The 19,751-nt window shown below is 36.7% G+C and overlaps 1 protein-coding gene across 2 annotated transcripts in view; it reads left to right on the forward strand.

Moving 5' to 3' along the window:
- LOC127415769 (laminin subunit alpha-4-like) overlaps window positions 1-19,751 on the forward strand; it is a 68,640-nt gene that overhangs the window by 27,837 nt on the left and 21,052 nt on the right. For both annotated transcript variants that reach the window (XM_051654664.1, XM_051654663.1), the window contains exons 7-18: window positions 3,119-3,299; window positions 5,139-5,222; window positions 5,795-5,946; window positions 6,110-6,220; window positions 12,249-12,360; window positions 12,907-13,071; window positions 13,154-13,347; window positions 15,371-15,487; window positions 16,041-16,189; window positions 16,294-16,435; window positions 17,545-17,638; window positions 18,638-18,754. In XM_051654664.1, the coding sequence (XP_051510624.1) occupies window positions 3,119-3,299; window positions 5,139-5,222; window positions 5,795-5,946; window positions 6,110-6,220; window positions 12,249-12,360; window positions 12,907-13,071; window positions 13,154-13,347; window positions 15,371-15,487; window positions 16,041-16,189; window positions 16,294-16,435; window positions 17,545-17,638; window positions 18,638-18,754 (1,618 nt within the window). The remainder of the gene's footprint in view (window positions 1-3,118; window positions 3,300-5,138; window positions 5,223-5,794; window positions 5,947-6,109; window positions 6,221-12,248; window positions 12,361-12,906; window positions 13,072-13,153; window positions 13,348-15,370; window positions 15,488-16,040; window positions 16,190-16,293; window positions 16,436-17,544; window positions 17,639-18,637; window positions 18,755-19,751) is intronic.

Below are 19,751 nucleotides of genomic sequence, written 5' to 3' on the forward strand. Positions count from 1 at the left end.
TTTGCATGTATATGGGTGTCATTTATGTCCAAGAAATGTATATTAATTGAAACAAAATAGAATTTCTTCTATTTGTCAGACAAAGGTCACATTAAAGCTTAGAAACTTCTTGGGTACTATTAACCATGCCTTCATTTATTTTTGCTACTTAAAAAAAATAAAATAAATAATAATAATAATAAGTTGGTACTTTTGCTATTTTATTTAGATTTTATCGTTTTACTCTTGTAACAGAATTTCAATCTTAAAATATATAAATCCATCATAATAATATACTGTGATAATCTAAAAATGAAAGTAAAATAAACAAACCAATGAAATATTCATTGTGTGAAAATTATTTACATACATTTTACACACATTTTGACCCTGTCTCTCAGTTGTGGTGTCATTTCCACCAAAACCTACACATTTGCCACTAATAAAGTATTTTAAAAAGTTTTTTTGGTAACACTATTTTAGGGATCAGAAATTAGACTGCATGTAATTCATGACTCATAATTATACATGTAAGTGACTAGTTGTGGACTTGTTTGGCATTAAAAAGTATTTATTAAGCCTTTATTGGCTGATTTCTTATTCTTGCTTTATAGCCCCTCTATATTTGCTTTTGTCATAATGAATTTTTTAGCTAAAAACAAAACATATCAATAGCTAGTATGATGCAAAATACATCCTTTATAGGTTCTCAGTACTCTGTGTGAATGTGCGGCTTATAAGTATGACATTCATGTAGAATGCATATAGTAATTCAACAAAGCAGGGAAGGTTAGGGTTAGGTTTAGGTTTAGGGTTAGGGGTAGGGGTTGGTGTAGGGTGTTTGTGGAACTCTAAATAAACACAGTAAACATGCTGAAGTGATGCCCCTATACCAGGGGTTTTCAAAGTCTTGGACAGTAAGCCCCCCCCCCCTTTTATAAACATACAGTAATGTCATATAGGCCTTTACAATAGCAAAGTAAATAATAAATAACATAGCCTATGCTAAATGTAATATATATATATATATATATATATATATATATATATATATATATATATATATATATATATATATATATATAAATATAAAACAGCAGGTTCATTCTGGCCACTTATTTGAAGTTATTTCAGGTATTGACCTCTAGTGTAATATTATCAAACTGTATCATATTTCAGGTGTTGTAGCATTTCACCAATGATGGTCATTAACCTTTAATTCAGTCTGACAGACTTATTTGGCAATGCGTTATACACTGATGCATGATAAATGGCTATAAACATTTCTCCCTGCTGGAAAATCCAGCTTAAGCTGGTAGCTGTGTTTTCGGACATGGTTGCTGATTTCTAGGTGGTCCAAGCTGGTCATGAGCTGGTCCAAGCTGGTCATTAGCTTGTCCAAGCTGGTCTTTAGCTGGTCCAAGCTGGTCCAAGCTGGACCAGCTTGGCCCAGCTTGGACCAGCTTGGACCAGCTCATGGCCAGCTCTTTACCAGCTTGGACCAGCTACCATGTTTCAAAACACAGCTGCAGTTTAAGCTGGATTTTATGAAACCGTATTTTGCATTATTTTCATAAAAATATGGATTATCCACATGACATTGGGATTACTCATCTGTTTTAGCCTATATCTGTAATAAACTCGCATCATATGAGCTAATCTCTGTCCAAATTTGCAAACTGCACTTGTCACAAATACATGAAGACACATCGACCCAATATCATGTTGAACTCGTAATACTGGACACTTTTGTTCACTTTTTGTGATTTTGTTTCGGATTTTCTGCGTCTTAGATGCAGAATGACCAAAGTCAGAGCTGTGTGGCTTTTAAATAGATTTGCAAGTGCATATGACACGTTTTGAGCATGCACTGTCGCTCACGCACTCTCTGAGCGAAGCAAGGAGATTCATAGAGCAGCGTATATTTGAAAGCAAGCGTCCAGTTTTGAGCGAGAGCCAAGGACATCCGAGAGCGAGTGGAGAGATTCATGCTCGTGCACCGGTACATGGATGCGCTCTCGAATTATATGCATGCGCTCACGACATTAATGGTGTTATAACGCCATAGAGCTATGGTCTATTAAGATAGACTATGGTCTGTTAAGCCAATAATTTTCATTTATCTTCACAATAGATTTTTATAGAATTTATGTATGTTTTGATTTCACTTGGTGAATTTATCATCAAACTCCGTGCCTCCCCTGACGGGCTCTGGCGCCCCCCTGGGGAGGCTCGCCTCCCAGTTTGAAAACCCTGGCCCTGTACTGTACTGTAGTTTATAATTTGGGGTGCAAATAGCATCTAACACTATTTGCCCTTAGTGCAAAGAGGATGCTTTTTGTTGCTTTTACACTAAGCAACAAAAGTCTCTGCCTTCTATATTTATTTTATACTTATAAGTTGCACATTCACATAGTGTAATGAGAACCTATAAAGGATGTATTTTGCACCTAACTAGCTATTGGTATCTTTTGTTTTTACCTAATAAGTTAATTGTTAGGAGAGAAAAATATTTTTTTTAAAGAGGCTAGTAGGCAAGGGTAAGAACTCAATGAACAAAGGCCTAATAATAACTGATAATTCCAAACATATCCGTAATTAGTCCCTTACAAGTCCAATTATTAGTTATTAATTACTGTCTAATTTCTGATCCCTAAACTAAAGTGTTACCTGAAACATATTACAAAAAATAAAATACTCAAGTAAAAGCTGTCCTGAAATGATATATTTTAAGACTAAATGTAAATATACCAAGAGTGCTTCTCTAATATCAGCTGGTAGCGAGTGTAAGATGAAAAATCCTTGTCCCCCATTGAGCATAGACGAGTCTGAGGAAGAGCTAAGAGACCAGATTTGGAGAAGCGGAGATCATGTTTTGGAGTGTAAAGTGTTAAAAGCTCAGACAAATACTGTTTAAATGTAATTTCCACTGCAAAATAAATGATGATTTGAGATGTGGTTTAGTTTATTGTAGTTTAGTTTAACTTAGTTTTAACGAAGGAAGTTTAAATTTCTGAAAGTGGAGCCAAAAGTGCCCATAGTTGAAAAACCACCATATATGCTCAAATGCATGCATACACGCACTGAGCACATCTAATCAGCAACATCTTTTAAGAATCTACTAATGTTTCATCTGTAGGAGGGTTACTCTGGATTTGGCAGCTGTATGGGATGCCATCGGTGTGAATGTGCCCCTGCAGCTCTGCGTGCCACCTGCCACCCTCTTAAGCACAGTTGCCAGTGCCGCCCGGGGGCCGGAGGCCGGTATTGTGAACGCTGCCTGCCAGGATTCTGGGATTACAGTCCATCTGGCTGCCAGAGTAAGTATGAACTGTCTCACTGCATATGGCCTGATTCACTTCTGCTGTAGGTTCAGCCCATTTCACAGTCCTTGCAACAAATTCCTTAACTATTCTTCCAGATCTAGGCAGGGCAGACAGGGAACTGGAACTTTTATTTGCAAAGCATATTGGAGTCCACATAAACTCTGCCCCAGAGCAATTCTTTGGTGCGCACCAAAGTTTGGCTTTCACTAACCAAACAAACCAAACCCTTACGCCTACCAAACTCTTTAGACATTGTAGTATTATATTTGTGTCATCAGTAAGTACCACCATTTTTAGTAGTGGATCCTATCACTGTATCTAGTAGGTAGTGACTCAAGTGGAAAACATGGTAGATTCCCTTTGCTTTTACTACCAAAATGTCTGCCATGGGGAGCTGCTCGCCGAAGGCAATTTCTGAGGATACAAGAAGCTATGAGAAATACAGTATACTATAACAGGCAAATTATACGTTATAAATACCAGTTCACTTCTGCAAGTTGGACTGGATTGCTTTCATACCCATTGTGAAGTGTACTGGAGTCAACATGAACTGTAGCCATATCGTAACAATTTCAAGCGGACACTGGTCCTCACCAAAAGTTCTAGTGTGAAAGCACCCAGTATTTCAGCAACTGAAGTTTCACTTAGCAACAGCTAAAGGAATAGTTCACCCAAATATTACAATTCTGTCATCATTTACTCACCCAAACCAAATCCAAATCCAAACCTATGGCTCTTTTATCCATGGAACACAAACATAAATAGAATGAAGGCCACTCTTTTCCAAAATGACAAAAAAGCAACATAAAAGCTGTTTTTGTCTGAAAATCTTGTCCTCTGAATTCTGCATCTATTTAGATGGACGACCCTTACACCCAACAAGTCAGGTTTGACATACATTTGACATCAAGTATGACTTATATACTGTGGTGGAAGTCTTATGGATTACATTTATGATATGTTTATGATGCTTTTTTGTCCCCATTTACTTTCATTATATGGAAAAGAGTGGTCTGTACATTCTTCAATATTTCTCCTTTTGTGTTCCACAGTAGAAAGGAAGTCATACAGATTTGGAAAAAAAACATGAGGGTAAATAAATTATGAAAGAATTTTCATTTGGGGTGAACTATTTCTTTACTATTTACAAGTACTCATCATGGCCATTTCCCTGTACACTACTGTACTCTTCCTTCTGGCCTGTGAATCTTGTGAGAGAATGAATGAGGTCACTATCTTTCCCCCTCCTCCTGAGTAAAACAGTGCTGTTCCCACACCCCATCATCACTCATGATAAAATGAAGGCATCTGCAAACCCACACAGCTCCATGGCCACCTGCAGATGAGCACGGGGATTAATGCTAATAATGTATTACATATGACATCATCATTACCACTCTAACATACCAGTCTCAGTCTAATGCAGTTCTGGTCCATGGAGGTTTTTTAGTTGTTTGGTGTGTATCCAACGTTAGAGATTTTAAACATCTGTGCTGAAGTTTGTCGATCTGTTGCACTGTTATTTCCATTCAATGCTGTGGATATTTTAACTTTGCTGGGAAATATGCTGTAAAAGTTTAACTTTTCTCTTCAGCTGCTCAGGGATGTATTATGATCATTTGTGTGTCTGCAGAGGGATGTGTAATGTTTCATTTATAGTATGTCTCTTTCTTTTAATTAGGTTGGACATACTTTGTAACATGCTGGCACAGCTGTGTAATACACTTTGTTTGTGCTCAAGGTTGTGTAGTAGCTCAGTATGCACGTGTTTTGTTGCGTAAAGGTATATATTACGCTCATTGTGTACTGTATGAATGTGTTTCTCTCACTCAGAGTGTGATTGTCCTGAGGAGAATTGTGACATGCACACAGGAGAGTGTCTGCCTGAGGCCTCACAAATCAGCGAGTGCAATATCAGTGAGTTCACTGAGACAACACAATTAAACAATTATAATAATTCAAACAATATACAGTGGGGTTCAAAAGTCTACACTGAAAATCTGGGATTCAAAATATAATTTAAATTTGGAAATAAATATCATTTAAAAATATAAATTAGAATATTTCAAATAATTTTTATATTATTGATATTACAATATCATTTAATCATTGATATACAAAATCTAAATATGATTTTAACTTGGAAATAAACAAAGTTTTAAGAAAAATTTAAACAAAGGAATGTTATGACAAAGTATTCTAAGCAAATTTGTGAAATCCATGTACATATTTCAATGCAACCTTTCTGTTTGCTATGCTAATAGCATAATTAATTATTATTATTTTATTATTAATATTATTATTTATTCAAAATAGGATACAAGCGGATTCTGAATTTTGAACCCCAAGATCGAAAATTGGTATTTTGACCAATTGATCAAAATACAGACAGACAGATCAACCGACTGACTGATTGATTAATTTGCCACACAAGTCTTCAGTACATAATTCCTAAAAAAAACTCCACCCACCATTTCCCACCTGTGCAGACTGTGATGCGTGTATCTGGAATCTGATTGGAGACATTCGTCAGTCCAACAAAACTCTGGACAGGGTCAGGAACAGCGTGCTGAACATATCTACAGGAGCTGCTGCCAATGACCGATTAAAATACTACAACTACACAGCGCACAGACTACAGGTAACAACACTCCAGCTGCAAAGATTACAGGGAAATGCACCCACATGTCACAAATTACAGGAAGAACACAAGGTTATTTAAGCAAAATGACAAAAATTACGGGCTGTAGTTGAAATGGAGGCTTTCAAACAAAAGTTGATGTTGTGACTATGTGTTGTAACAGGCTCAGTTTGTAGGTTGGAGGAACAAGTCTGCAGTATTGAGGTCTGATACAGGACACCTGGAGGAACAAACCGCAGAGCTGCTTTCTGAAATGGATCTGCTTACAGGAGCGGTAACTATCAATCCAGCATATCCTCATTATCATTAATTCCTTATCTGCATCCCTACTTTTTTCCTGTCATGTGCTGAGCATAGGTGCATCTCATCTCGCTTCCTAGGTCCCCATGTCGTGAATCAGCATATAGTGAACAGGGATTCAGGCAAGGGTGTTGATCCACTGAGCATTGGGAAACTTATGACTCAATTACCTGGACACGATTATGAGGTCAAGCATTAAAACGCAGCTTGTATTAATCAACAACACCGATGTATAAATTACATTTTCGTGGTAGATTTTAAAATGTACAGTGTAACGTGAATTTTCTTGATAAAAAAATATGATCGTGCCTGGTAACATGTGCATGTAAAATGGCTAGAAATAGCATTTTAGCTTAGCATAAAGCTGACAATTTACACAAGGTTTATTTCTATTTCTTCTGCTCCAAACTTACTTCAAACTTACTTCTCTGTCTGCTGGTATGAATGTAACACATCATAAGAAAGTGTTTCACCGCTGTTCAAACGCTCTTTGGATCGCATCATTTGTATAAATGTTTTCCATCTGAAAGGACTAAATATTAAATGAATCTAATGACAATAAAATGCTAAGTAATCCCGTTACATATATTCCGTTACTCCCCAACCCTGCCGGTCACCAACATGAACACACAGGAAGTCTGCATGTTGTTTCCAGATGTTCCAGGGTCCTAGGATCATTATGAGACATTATGCTGACTCACTGACAAATTTCATCTCCCTTTAGACATTTTTGCATAGGCTCAAGCATGTTTATCTAACCTTGTGGCACATCTGGAAGCATGTTGCTTCAGCAGTGTGGGAGACCCAGGGTCAGATCCTTCGTTAAAACCAGGAAGTAATTGCGTTTGCATAATCACTGACGAGCGCAATTCGGAGGTTGATTTTTTCCCTCTAACATTACATTTTTACTCCATTGGTGGTCAGGTTTGGGGTTTGGGGGTACGGTTTATAAAATATGCACTCTCGCAACTTGTTTTTGGTGCTCCTCTGTGGACATTTCACAAGGAAAATGGAGTTCACACATGCCCATTCGTCCAACAACACTTGCCGCTTTGGCCACTGGGGGCAGTGTTTTGAATTACGGTAAGCACAGACCGATTTTAGCTAAAGACAAGTCAACCAACTGTTTCAGACTTCACTGTGAGATCAGTCTGAGTGACCATAGGGAGCAACGATGCAAATTTATGACATATATATATACACATACATACACTCACCGGCCACTTTATTTGGTAGACATCTACATCTACTTATTCATGCGATTATCATATCAGCCAATCGTGTGGCAGCAGTGTAATGTATAAAATCATGCAGATTTGGCTCAGGAGCTTCAGTTAATGTTCATGTCAACTATCAGAATGTGGAAAAATGTGATCTCAGTGATTTAGACCATGGCATGATTGTTGGTGCCAGACTGGCTGGTTTGAGTATTTCTGTAACTGCTGATCTCCTGGGATTTTCACATGCAACAGTCTCTAAAGTGTATGGAGAATGGTGCGAAAAACTAAAAACCAATGAGAGGCAGTTCTGTGGATGAAAACGCCTTCTTAATGACAGAGGTCAACGGAGAATGGCTAGACTGGTTCGAGCTGACAGAAAGGCTACGGTAACTTAGATAACCCATCTGTACAATTGTATTGAGCAGAATAGCATCTCAGAATGCACAACATGTCGAACCTTGAGGCAGATGGGCTACAACAGCAGAAGACCACGTTGGGTTCACTTCTGGCAGCCAACAACAGAAAACTGAGGCGGCAGTGGGCCTACCATTTGTGTACCTCAGCAGAAATCTAGATTTGTCAGACCAGGCGATGTTTTTCCAATTGTCTACTGTCCAGTTTTGGTGAGCCTGTGCCCACTGCAGCCTCAGTTTCCTGTTCTAAGCTGACAGTAGTGGTACCCAGAGGGGTTTTCTGCTGCTGTAGCCCATCGACCTCAATGTTCGACGTGTTGTATGTTCAGAAATGCTTTTCTGCATAGCACGGTTGTAACGCATGTTTATTTGGGTTTCTGTCACCTTCCTGTCAGCTTGGACCAGGCTGGCAATTCTCCTCTGCCCTCAGTCATTAACAAGTTGTTTTCACCCACAGAAATGCCGCTCGCTGGATGTTTTTGTTTTCCGCACCATTCTCTTTAAACTCTAGAAACTGTTGTGCATGAAAATCCCAGGGGTTCAGCAGTTACAGAAATATTTAAACCAGTGCGTCTGGGACCAACAATCAGGTCATGGTCGAAATCACTGAGATCATATTTTTTCCCATTCTGATGGTTGATGTGAACATTAACTGAAGCACCTGACCCATATCTGCCTGATTTTATACATTACACTGCTACCACACAATTGGCTGATTAGATAATCACATGAATAAGTAGATGTATCTATTAAAGTGGCGAGTGAATATAAACAGTATATATATATATATATATATAAAAGCATGAATTTACTAGTCACAATATCTAGAAGTTTGCAAAGGGTTACTCCATTTGACCTGGACAAAATGTGTCATTTCATAAAAAATGTATGATATTTTTTTAAACCTTCACATACAGTCATGAGGGTCTAGAGGAGTCTTCTCTGTTTTATGTTTTTTTTTTTTTTTTTTTTTTACTTGACAAAAGAGAGACTGAAGAGATATAATGCTATTATGATGAATTAAGAAATAATGATACAAATATTTTTAGTCATGCCAACTCTCGGAAGGATTTAGCATTTTTTTACTTAAGTACTGCTACTGAAGAAATAATTCACTTGAGTACAAGTAGAAGTACTGAGAAATATAATGACTCAAGTAAGAGAAAATAAGTAGTTTGCTGAAAAACTACTCAAGTAATTACATTATATAATAATAAATATAAAATTATATTATATATAGTATATGCTTCCATTTTCAGAACGCAAAGACATTTTTGTTCTTGAAAGAAATTGATGCTTCCTTTCACCAGGGATGCATTAAATTGATCAAAAATACTGTCAAAATCAATAATTGCAAATTATTATTACAGTTTGAAATAATTGTTTTAAGTTGTATTTATTCCTTTTTTTCATGACCCGTGATGACAAACATATACTGTATCACCTATTCCTTATAAAAGCATTCTAAAGTGCTAATTTGGTCCTCAAGAAAATTCGTATTATTAGAACAATGAAAATGGTTGCGCTACTATGCGGAAATCACAATACAGAGGTATTTGGTTCTTACAAGTTGCTTTACACTTGCAAGTCAAATTTTGGTTTTAAAAATAGGCCAAAAGAAACATATTTCTCCTAAAATTCTAATTTCTCCTAAAGTCTGTTGTTTTAGAGAGATGAAGGCTATTCCATGCATTACTGTTTTGAAAAAAGAATCTCTAACCAGGATAGAGAGGAAGTGGATGGCCCAGATGCACAACAAAAAGACAAGTAAATCACAGTCTCTAGTTTGAGAAACAGAATCCTCAAGGTCCCAAACTAGCAGCTTCTAAATGCCAAAGACCTGCATTGCTGCAAGAGCATTCTTGGACAAACAGACATTTTTAAGAATTCAACATCTATTTAAATAGAAATAGCCATTTGTAATATTCTAAATGTCTCTAAATCATCTCTAAACTACATAACGTGAATTGTGACTGAAACACATTCCTATTTCATGTTTATTCTTACTCACACATATCCAAGTATTTTGGCTATTAACATACTGCACAAAACTAATATAATGCAATATCACAGAGGAGGAAATTTATCCTCTATGATATTGCAGCAATTATCCAGATATGGAATGAGATTATTAAGCAAACTGTTATCAACTCCTACATGCCAACTGAATAAAATAAGGCAAAAATAAACATTTCACACAGTGTTTAGTGAGAGATATGATTGATTCAAACACAAAAAGTGGTTGTTCTGTATATGTATTACAGTTGTAATAATAAAGTCTTAATTAACATTATGGTTATTTAACATATTGAGATATTATTATTAAGTAAATTGTAGAATTTGTTTATATTATGTTTTGTTATTTCTCATTCCTTCTTTATATAACATCCATCCCTTGTGCACTTTTGGCCTCTAGCGTGTGAGGCTTTTCAGACAGATAAACAGCAGCACCGAGCAGGGAAGTACAGTACAGCACCTTGAGCGAGAGTGTTACCCGCTAGGACAGTTTATTTTGAACAAGAGGGGCGAATGGTTACGGAATTTAATGCAGAGTACAATACCAAACTGATGTGGATTGATAGAAGCGGTGTGCCCATCTGTGTGCGTGATGGTGCGAGAAACCGGACAGCAGGGGAAAAAAATGATGTTCAGTGCAAAGTCAAAAGAAGATCGCAATGTATGTAATTGTAACTATTTCAGATAGTATTAATAAAACACAGGAACTCATTGCATGGGCATTTTTTGCCTCCATATTTTGAATTTTGTGGATATTTTTGTTAATTTCGGTGGCATTTTTGCCCCCAGTCCTAGTTAATATCTGACACTATTGGCATTGAATCTTTCTAAGGTATTTAAAAGTTTGTTTTAGACATATAGTAGCAAGTAAACAAGATATCCCCACATATATGTCAAACTACATTGTGTTAATGTTTGACACAGTTAAAACATTGCCTACCTTAAAAACAAGTGAAGCTTGATCAGTGGTTAAACGTGTTCAGACGGTTCCCTCGTACCTGAATGAATGGCTCCTTTCTAGAATAAAATTAAATATGCAGAAAATCACAGTATTACAGTTCCTGTATACTGACAGGATAGAAAGTCTTGAAGAAGCTAGAGAAGAGAGGACAGTTTATGCAAGCTTGTGCACAGTGCGATTTAGTTTATAAACAGATTTAGCGCTTATAAATTTCTTCTTCCCAAAAATTCAAAAATATTATAAATTTTTTTTACTTTGTAATTGTGGTGTAAAATAACTGTAGTGAAGTTAAATACTTCATTTTTAAAAGTATAAGTAATATTATTTATTTATACTTAAAGTAGAAAAATTTGAAAAATGTACTCAAGTACTGTAATGAGAGTAGTTGTAATTCGTTACTTTCCACCTCTGGGTATGACATATTGATAGGATATTGGCCCTGGCAGTCTAGATCTGCTACGCTGCTGCAGCTGCTACTGCTGCTAGACTTTCTACTGCTAGAAAATACACATAATGTATGTACTGAGTTAGCATGAGGACATGCTGCTGCTGCACAATGAGACAAAACGCAAGACATGCTGCATCACACATGTTACATGCTGCTGCACAAACAGACATAACAATCTATCCCCCATGTAGGAGATCTAGGCAGGTTGAAGCTGGGGTTGAGGTGGGTTTCAGAGAAAAAAAACTCTCACAGCACACTTCAGAGAAACCAGCTTAACTGCAAAAGAGAGACGTAAGTTGATTGGCTACCAGATAATAAGTCAGAGGACCAATCAGCATACGCCATGCAAGCCGTTTGGCTTAACATGTCACATGTGAGCAAGCTATCTTATAGCGGTTTCCTTATACCGTACGTCATCTTTCGAACATGGTGCAATGGATTGCCTAAATGGTCAGAGATTTGAGATATCTATCGGCTTGTGCCATATTGAGTTGCATGGCTGACATTTGGCGATTATTCCAAACTACTACACCAACATTTCTTTCTTTTTTTTTTTTTCTTTTTTTTTTATACTTTTATTTATTTTGTCCTGAATCTCTGGATGGTTATACCAATTATCAAAAAATATAAAAATGACTTTGAATTCAGAAATTGAAAATATGGTCATCATAGTACAGGTGCATTCAAGAAATTGTTTTGCATGAATTGCATTTTTTATGTATTTTGGATAACTTAAAAAAACAAGACCCTTGTACAGTCAGATTATATTGCTTTTATTAAAGCACATAAAATGGCAGTTTGAGTAAATGCTGTCACTTCAGCATAAGGAAGACCAAACAATAGTCTTAACTAGTACACGTTTACATAGACAAACAATGTAAAAACAGCACAGATGAACAAGAAGAATGCGCCCGCAATGCTGTTTGTTCATATTGTTTTGTCAGGAGGAAGCGGTGAAATCAGTGGGAGAGCAGGTGGATCAAGAGACCCTTGAAAGCTCCACACTAGCGAAGACACTTAGTGCTAACCTCTCATTTCTCAATGTTCTCATAGAGGGTAATATGAGACCTCACTCCCATCCATACAAGCCAACACATCATAAACCACAAAAAAATTGCCTCTTTTGAAGGCTCATTATGGACTCTCTTTAAAAGAGCGGGGCTAATTGTCACTCTTTTTACTTTAATGGTTAAGATTAAGATTTATTTTTGAAAGTCAGTTTATTGCCCAAAAGATGCAGTTAATTGATCACATGTTGACCTTTTGTGAAAACATGCCACAATAGCAATGTTGTCACACTATATGTGTTAAGTTGTCACAATGGAACCTGACATTAGTGGTGTAGGTTTCATGTGAACATTTGGGGAGATACATACCCCACCCCCACCCCCATCACACCATCTACACCAAAAAACATACTTTTGGATTTTTTGACTTCAAACATATTTACTGAGATATAGCCCTTGTGAGAACTAGCCCTGGTCTCTCCTATTTGAGCCTCAGCTCAGCTCTAAATTTGCGACCACTTGTTCCAAGTTCTGTCTTCTTGTCTTCATTGCAGACAAAGAGCTTGTCATAAATATTTCTGTGTGTGTTTTTCAGATATGATCAGGGATTGGGAGTTGTACAGTGTCCATCAGGATTTGGATCTCGAGGTGAAGAGGCAGAAAATGGCAGAGGCTGAACGGATCTTGGGCTGGATGAGAAATCTGAACCTCTCACCCAAAGAACCACTTGCTACTGACGAGTCCTCCGAGGCCCATGAATGTGAGTTTGTTTCTAACTGAGATATGCTTGTGTGGATCTGTGTGTTCTTTCACTCAACCTCTCCACACGTATGTGAGTGTAGTGCTACGGCGTGTGCGTCAGCTGGAGAAAACTCTGATGACTATGCAGGGGCGTCTGTCACCTGTGCGGGAGGTGCTGGGTCGATTCACTTCCAGACTTTCTCAGGCTCAGGATCTCCTCAACAAAGCTGAGGACTCAATGCAGCAGACACACAGCAAATACAAGACCAACCAGCTCAAACTTCTGAGGAGAGAGGTACCTTCCACACACAATATTACAACTGTTGTGAATACATAAACTTGTTATGTGAGAGGAGTAGAGAGACAGCAATTTCCTGCTCATTCAAGCATTCTGTTTAGAACCCGCCCCAACTCTACTCCAGGTTTTCCATTTCTAGGGCCCTATGATTTCAGCGATGCAGAAAAAGCAGACAGAAATCCCGGAATTGAGTCATAAAAATGGTATTAAGAATAAATCACGGATTTCACAGAATTTTAATGAATTTGGGATGAAATGGACGACAATAGTGTAGTTCATCATTTACTCACCCTCATGTTGTTGCACACCTGTATAACTTTCTTTCCTCTGTAGAACACAAGAGAAGATGTCATGCAGAATGTTAGCCTAAATTTCCATTCACTTTCATTGCATCTTTTTATCCATACAACGAAAGTGAATGGTGACTTTACCAGTACAGGTAAAGAACAAGTTATAAATACAGCATCGTTTTTGGTACTGGAAACAAATGTTGTGACTTTGTCAAGACCATCAAAACAAACAATAAAATATTTTTTGTATATAATCGTTTAAGAGAAACAACCATTTAAAACAAATTGTTCCTTTCCATTGTCTTATCAAGTCAATTTTGACCCATATGGGAAGAATCCATTTTACCTTTGGACTTTCTTGATGTTATAAGGCTTTAAAATGTCCTAAAAATATTTACAATTTTCAAAAATTTAGCCCCAAGCCAAATACCGATCTCTAGCTTCCCCACCTGCTCCACCGGGTACTGCATCTTTCCCAATAGTTGCATATTTTCCTCTCAAATCAGGTTTGTCCACACACACACACACACACACACACACACACACACACACACACACACACACACACGCAAACTTGTTTTTATATCATTGTGGGGACTCTTCATAGACTTCCATGCATTTTATGAATTTTATACAGATCTAACGATAATTTTTATCCCCTAACTCTAACCCCATCCCTAAACCTAACCCTCACAGAAACCTTTTTGCATTTGTACATTTAAAAAAAAAAACATAAAAGTATGTTTAATACCATTTTCCTCATGGGGACCGCTGGCTGGGCCCCACAAGGTAGGTGATCTCAGGTCGCCACAATGCAGTATAAACATGCATGTATACACACACACACAGTATTTATTTATTTTTTACAGTTTTGAACAGGTAATATGTTAGTAAATAAGTTTACTAACTTTATTTTATATGATGGGGCACTATGGGGCTGAAGGCCCCCCAATGGTATAAGACCTGTTAGATGTAATTTTCTCCTAAAACATTAGATGACTGAAAGAACTATTACGGCACCTTTTTTAAACCCCTGTAACACTGCAATAAATTGTTTGACATTAGTGCGGATTAATGGATTTGTTATAATGTGGGCCATTTTGACTGCTGGAAAAGGCAATAGAGATTCATTTGTGAAATAAACATGTACTAAAATTGTAATTCCAAAAATGTACACTGTTAATTTTCTTCATGCAGAATAAATCAGAAATGGTTGTAATATAGTTAAGCAATTTTAAAATGCCAAAAGTGATTAATATAAATGTAAATTGAGAAGTTTTTTTGTTGTTTTTGTTTTACATTTTTATTTTGTGTTTTTAACAATTCTTCAAAAAATAATTTTACTCCTTTAATATTCAATACATGTAATTTTTCTCCCCCAATCATTATAGACTTTGGGACCACAATAAAACAGATTTTCATTTAGGAGGGTCTTGAGTGCTGTTGTACACTAATCAAGAATGATGTATGAATGTATGAATTTTGAATGTCAGGACAAAAGGAGGGTGCGGTTTCTTTTGAAAAATAAGAGGGTTAATGTAACTGTAATGGAATTCAGTTACCTCACTTTTGTATCCTGATTAAGTAACTCAGTTTCATTATGTATTGTGTTACTACCCACGCCTGGTGGATTGTCTGAAATTATAGAAATTATTGTCTATTTTATCATGTTGTTTATTGTTTATATTATGATCCAGTGTAAGAGAAACATTTAATTCCCACTAACTCAGGCACAGCAGCAGCGTCTTAAAGAGACCTACGAAGCTGTCAATCAAACCCTTGCTACTACTGAGGAAATCATCTCTGTGGCAAATCTGACCGTCATCGAGGTGGAAGATATGGTGATGGTAAAGCAGCTTTTGCTCAACTTACTGTCTTACACGTAATATGATATATACAGTGTATTATTATGTCCACAAAGACAAAACCTTGTCTGTTATTTTAGTGTGACACACACACATATAATTTTATTTTTTTAGAATGATCACACAGATCTTTTTCTTCGCACATAATTTTTAAATTAAATTTAATAAACACTGGCAAGATGCATGCTTTGGCGGAGTGTAGAAGATTATCAGTGAATAATGGCTTAAATTTTGATCTGTTCATCATACAAAAAGCTATCAAACAGCTGTAGAAGACTTGTAATATAGTTGTATTGACTACATTTATGATACTTTTATGGTGATTATTTGGTGTTTTTTTGGCGCTTTACATACATTGCACAATGATTTGGCATTGTACAAAAAGAGTAGTGTGAAAATAGATGAAAATGTCTACTTTGGTATTCCATGGAATCATTAACTGCATACACATTTGGAATGATATGAGGGTGAGATAATAATGACAGTTTTTTTTTTTTTGTAAACTATTTATATGCTACTCTTATTGTGAGTGTAGAATGTGCGACAACAGCATGCTGAAATCGATGGGGCCAGTGTGCTACTGGAAAGGAAGACAGAGAAGCTGTCTCTGTCAGACAAAGATTTAGTGCTGAGAGCTGAAGACCATGCTAATGAACTGGAGAGACATGCCGAAGAACTCCAGTAGTAAGTTTCATTCAACTTTATTAAAATAAGAAACACCAGCATTTAAAGGAAAATTCAGCTCACTCCATTAGTATTGTTTTAATGTACTCTGATCTCTCCTTTAGTAATCTGAAAGGCAGTGACGCAAACGGACATGTGCAGAAAGCCCTGAGTGCCTTGAACGTATACGATAATATCGTCAAATACATCGATGACGCAAACATCACTGGCCTGACCACTCTCAACATCTCCAGCAGGACTAATGACGTAAGGGAGGATGTCGATACTTTGATTCCTACTGCTGTTTCATTCCGTTATCTTAAAAGTTCAATTTAGAAGATTTTGCCAGAGCTCAACAATAATGATCTTATGACTCTTCAAGTAGTATAGTAATCAGTAGTATACAGTTACTTCTGAATAGTTTTCAATTGGGAAACATGATTTTTGCTATCATAATGGTGTAGTTCCAGCATCAACCAAGAGGGGCTCCGGGGTTGATGCTAACCAGCCAATTCCTGATCCCCTGGTTAGGACTATTGCTGCATTCCATTCAACTTGGAAAGTCATAATTTCCAACTTCCCACTAGGAAAAGTGCAAACGAATGCCACGTAAAGACTTCCAACTTGGAAACTAGAGTGAAAAACAAGAACTCCAATTTATTTCACAAAGATGGAAGTGCATGATTTGACAAAAATGATTAGCACAAACGGAAGTTCACATAATTACATAATTACAATAAATATTCACTTTTATTCTTATAATCCGCATCAATGAGTCGAGGTTCACATAAGATTATAATAAAACTTTAGTTAACGTTTGCCAGTCAGGTGTTTAAAAAACGGTCGATTTTACTTTCTTATGATAATCGTACACCCGTATAACAAATGCCAACATCGCATAGTATAATTTATCCTCTGCAATTTGGTTGCTAGGAGACTTCACCCTATACAATCAGAAACACCTGCTAAGCTAACGGGAACATTGCCATTTTGTTTCCTTATACCTTATGTCATCTTTCGAACATGGTGCAATGGATTGCCTAAATGGTCAGAGATTTGAGATATCAAGTTGGAATATCCCACATCTGACTTTGAATGGAATGCAACATATGTTCCTTTGAAAGAAATGTTGTTCTAGAACTAACTAAAGATGTTCATCCAGGAGCATGTCTCATATGGCAAAATCACAGTTAGGGTACAGATACCATGGACATAAGATGCAGTGACAATGCAGCAGTCATTCAAGTGACACTTCCGTCAACTGGTCCGAAACTCTCTCACAGTGCCCCGGCCTTCTTTACTGTTGAGCCCTGGAAGCCAAAATGTGCACAACGATTTTTGTGATTATCTCATGTGTTTCCTGATGTTTCTCCTAGGCTATTGATGGATTAAACTCTCAACTGAACATCCTGAGTCCTCAGAGTGGCAAAGTGTTCAAAGAGGCAGCGTCCCTACGCTCTGAACAGAAAGGTGAAGCAGAGAAGGCTTTTCCCGCTATTTTCTACTTTCAGGATGTTTTTGATTTCTGCGAGCATTTTACAATAAGGTTACATTTGTAAACATTATTTAATGCATTAGGTGTCATGAACTAACAATGAACAACATTTATTATCTATGTTCACATTCATTGATAAAAGAACAACCGTTTATAGTTATTCATGTTCGTTCATATTGCATATTAACATATACAACTTTTATTATATTAGTAAATGAACCTAGTTGAAATGAACCTTAACCATGATTAACAAATGCTGTTAAAGTATTGTTCATTTTTATTTCATGTTAACAGAGGGTGTGTCTCAATCAGCTCCCTAGCTCCCTATGTCGTGAATCATTATATCGTGAACACGAATTCGGGCACTGGCAAGGGTGTTCATTCACCGAACATCAGGACACTTGTGACTTAATCACACTGTTGTCATAAATGACACTGTTGTGCATTTTCGTGGTAGATATTCAAACACAGATAAATTACATAAAGAAATAAACTTCTAACGACTCTAATATTTAAAAGAATATTTCCCTTTCATGGTCATTATGGATGAAAGGCATTACAAAAGCATCTCTTTTAAAGACAATATAAGGTTTTGACTTCATATTTTACACTTGTGCTCATCTTCTAACAACTAGAAGGACTTCAGAAGACATGACAACGTTTCCGGTAAGGGAACATAGTGAGCGACGATGCTCCCTGGTTTTTATGGTGCATTGTGGGAGATTTTGATTTTGTGGCAAATGTTTCAGTGCACTGGAATGATTGTGCAATTGAGACAGCCCTAGAAATGGCTGACTCCAGATGCTCCCAAATAGTAGTTAACTAATGTTAGTAAATGGAACCTTATTGTAAAGTGTTGCCAAATTTCCGTAAGAAGCTTGTGTGTCAAACTCTACATTTCTCTAGTATTGCCTGCAGTAGTTTTGGATTATACATGATTTCAAAAGTTGAATGCATGTTTATTTCCTTTGCAGAGGTTGAATCCACTGTGCTCGACAACAAGAAATACATAGAGGAGACCAATGAGATGATGGAGAGCTCTTCTAAAAAACTAGCTAAGATCATCAGTGACATCAATGCAATTCAGAAAGGCAAAAATAACAAATTGTCTCTTTTCATCTTATTGTTTACTGCCTTTTTACACGTGGTATTAACATCCATTATGGGAAAACCAAATTGGGAGATTGTCAAAACACATGACTACATCGCATTTGTAACACAAATGCCAATCCACCCTAATGTGTCCTGGGCAACATCAAATGATGGCCTACTCCCCGTCAATCATCCGTTGCACTAAAACAAGTGTTTTTGCAGCTTTAACAGAAAACAAGAGTCCATTCAAAAGATCTGGAAAAGCCCAAACATATACACTGCCGTTCAAAAGTTTGGGGTCACTTGACTGAAATGCTTCTTGTGATCTTAAAAGCCTTTTGATTTGAAGGCATATGCTTAAATGTTTGAAATTAGTTTTGTAGACAAAAAATATAATTGTGCCAACATATTAATTTATTTCATTACAAAACTAAAATTTTATGTAAAAAAAAAAAGTTTTTGAAATGGATGATTTGGACCAAATAACAAAGAAAAGCAGCTAATATGTGCCAAGCATATAGATGCGAACTCCTTCAATACTGTTTAAAAAGCATCCCAGGGTGATACCTCAAGAAGCTGTTTGAGAAAATGTCAAGAGTACATGTCTGCAAATTCTAGGCAAAGGGTGACTACTTTGAAGATGCTAAAATATAACATAGTTTTTATTTATTTATTTTTTTTGTCACAACATAATTCCCATAGTTCCATTTCTGTTCTTCCATAGTTTTGATGACTTTACTATTATCCTTAGATGTGAAAAATAATAATAATAAAGAATAAGTAAGTGACCCTAAACTTTTGACCGGTAGTGTAAATGAACAAGTTCAGTTAACATAGAACCTTAACTAAAATAACAATGAGTAGTTTGCTCGAAACGTCATAAAACAGTACACTATATCTTATAAATTTTAATTAGAGTGCTAAATCAAAGGTTAATTTTAGTGCCAAAGCCACACGCAGCTGGGCACGGATGGAAGTGTTTGTGCCATCTTTAGG

Source organism: Myxocyprinus asiaticus, chromosome 25 (genome assembly GCF_019703515.2).
Source record: "Myxocyprinus asiaticus isolate MX2 ecotype Aquarium Trade chromosome 25, UBuf_Myxa_2, whole genome shotgun sequence".
Lineage (NCBI taxonomy): Eukaryota > Metazoa > Chordata > Actinopteri > Cypriniformes > Catostomidae > Myxocyprinus > Myxocyprinus asiaticus.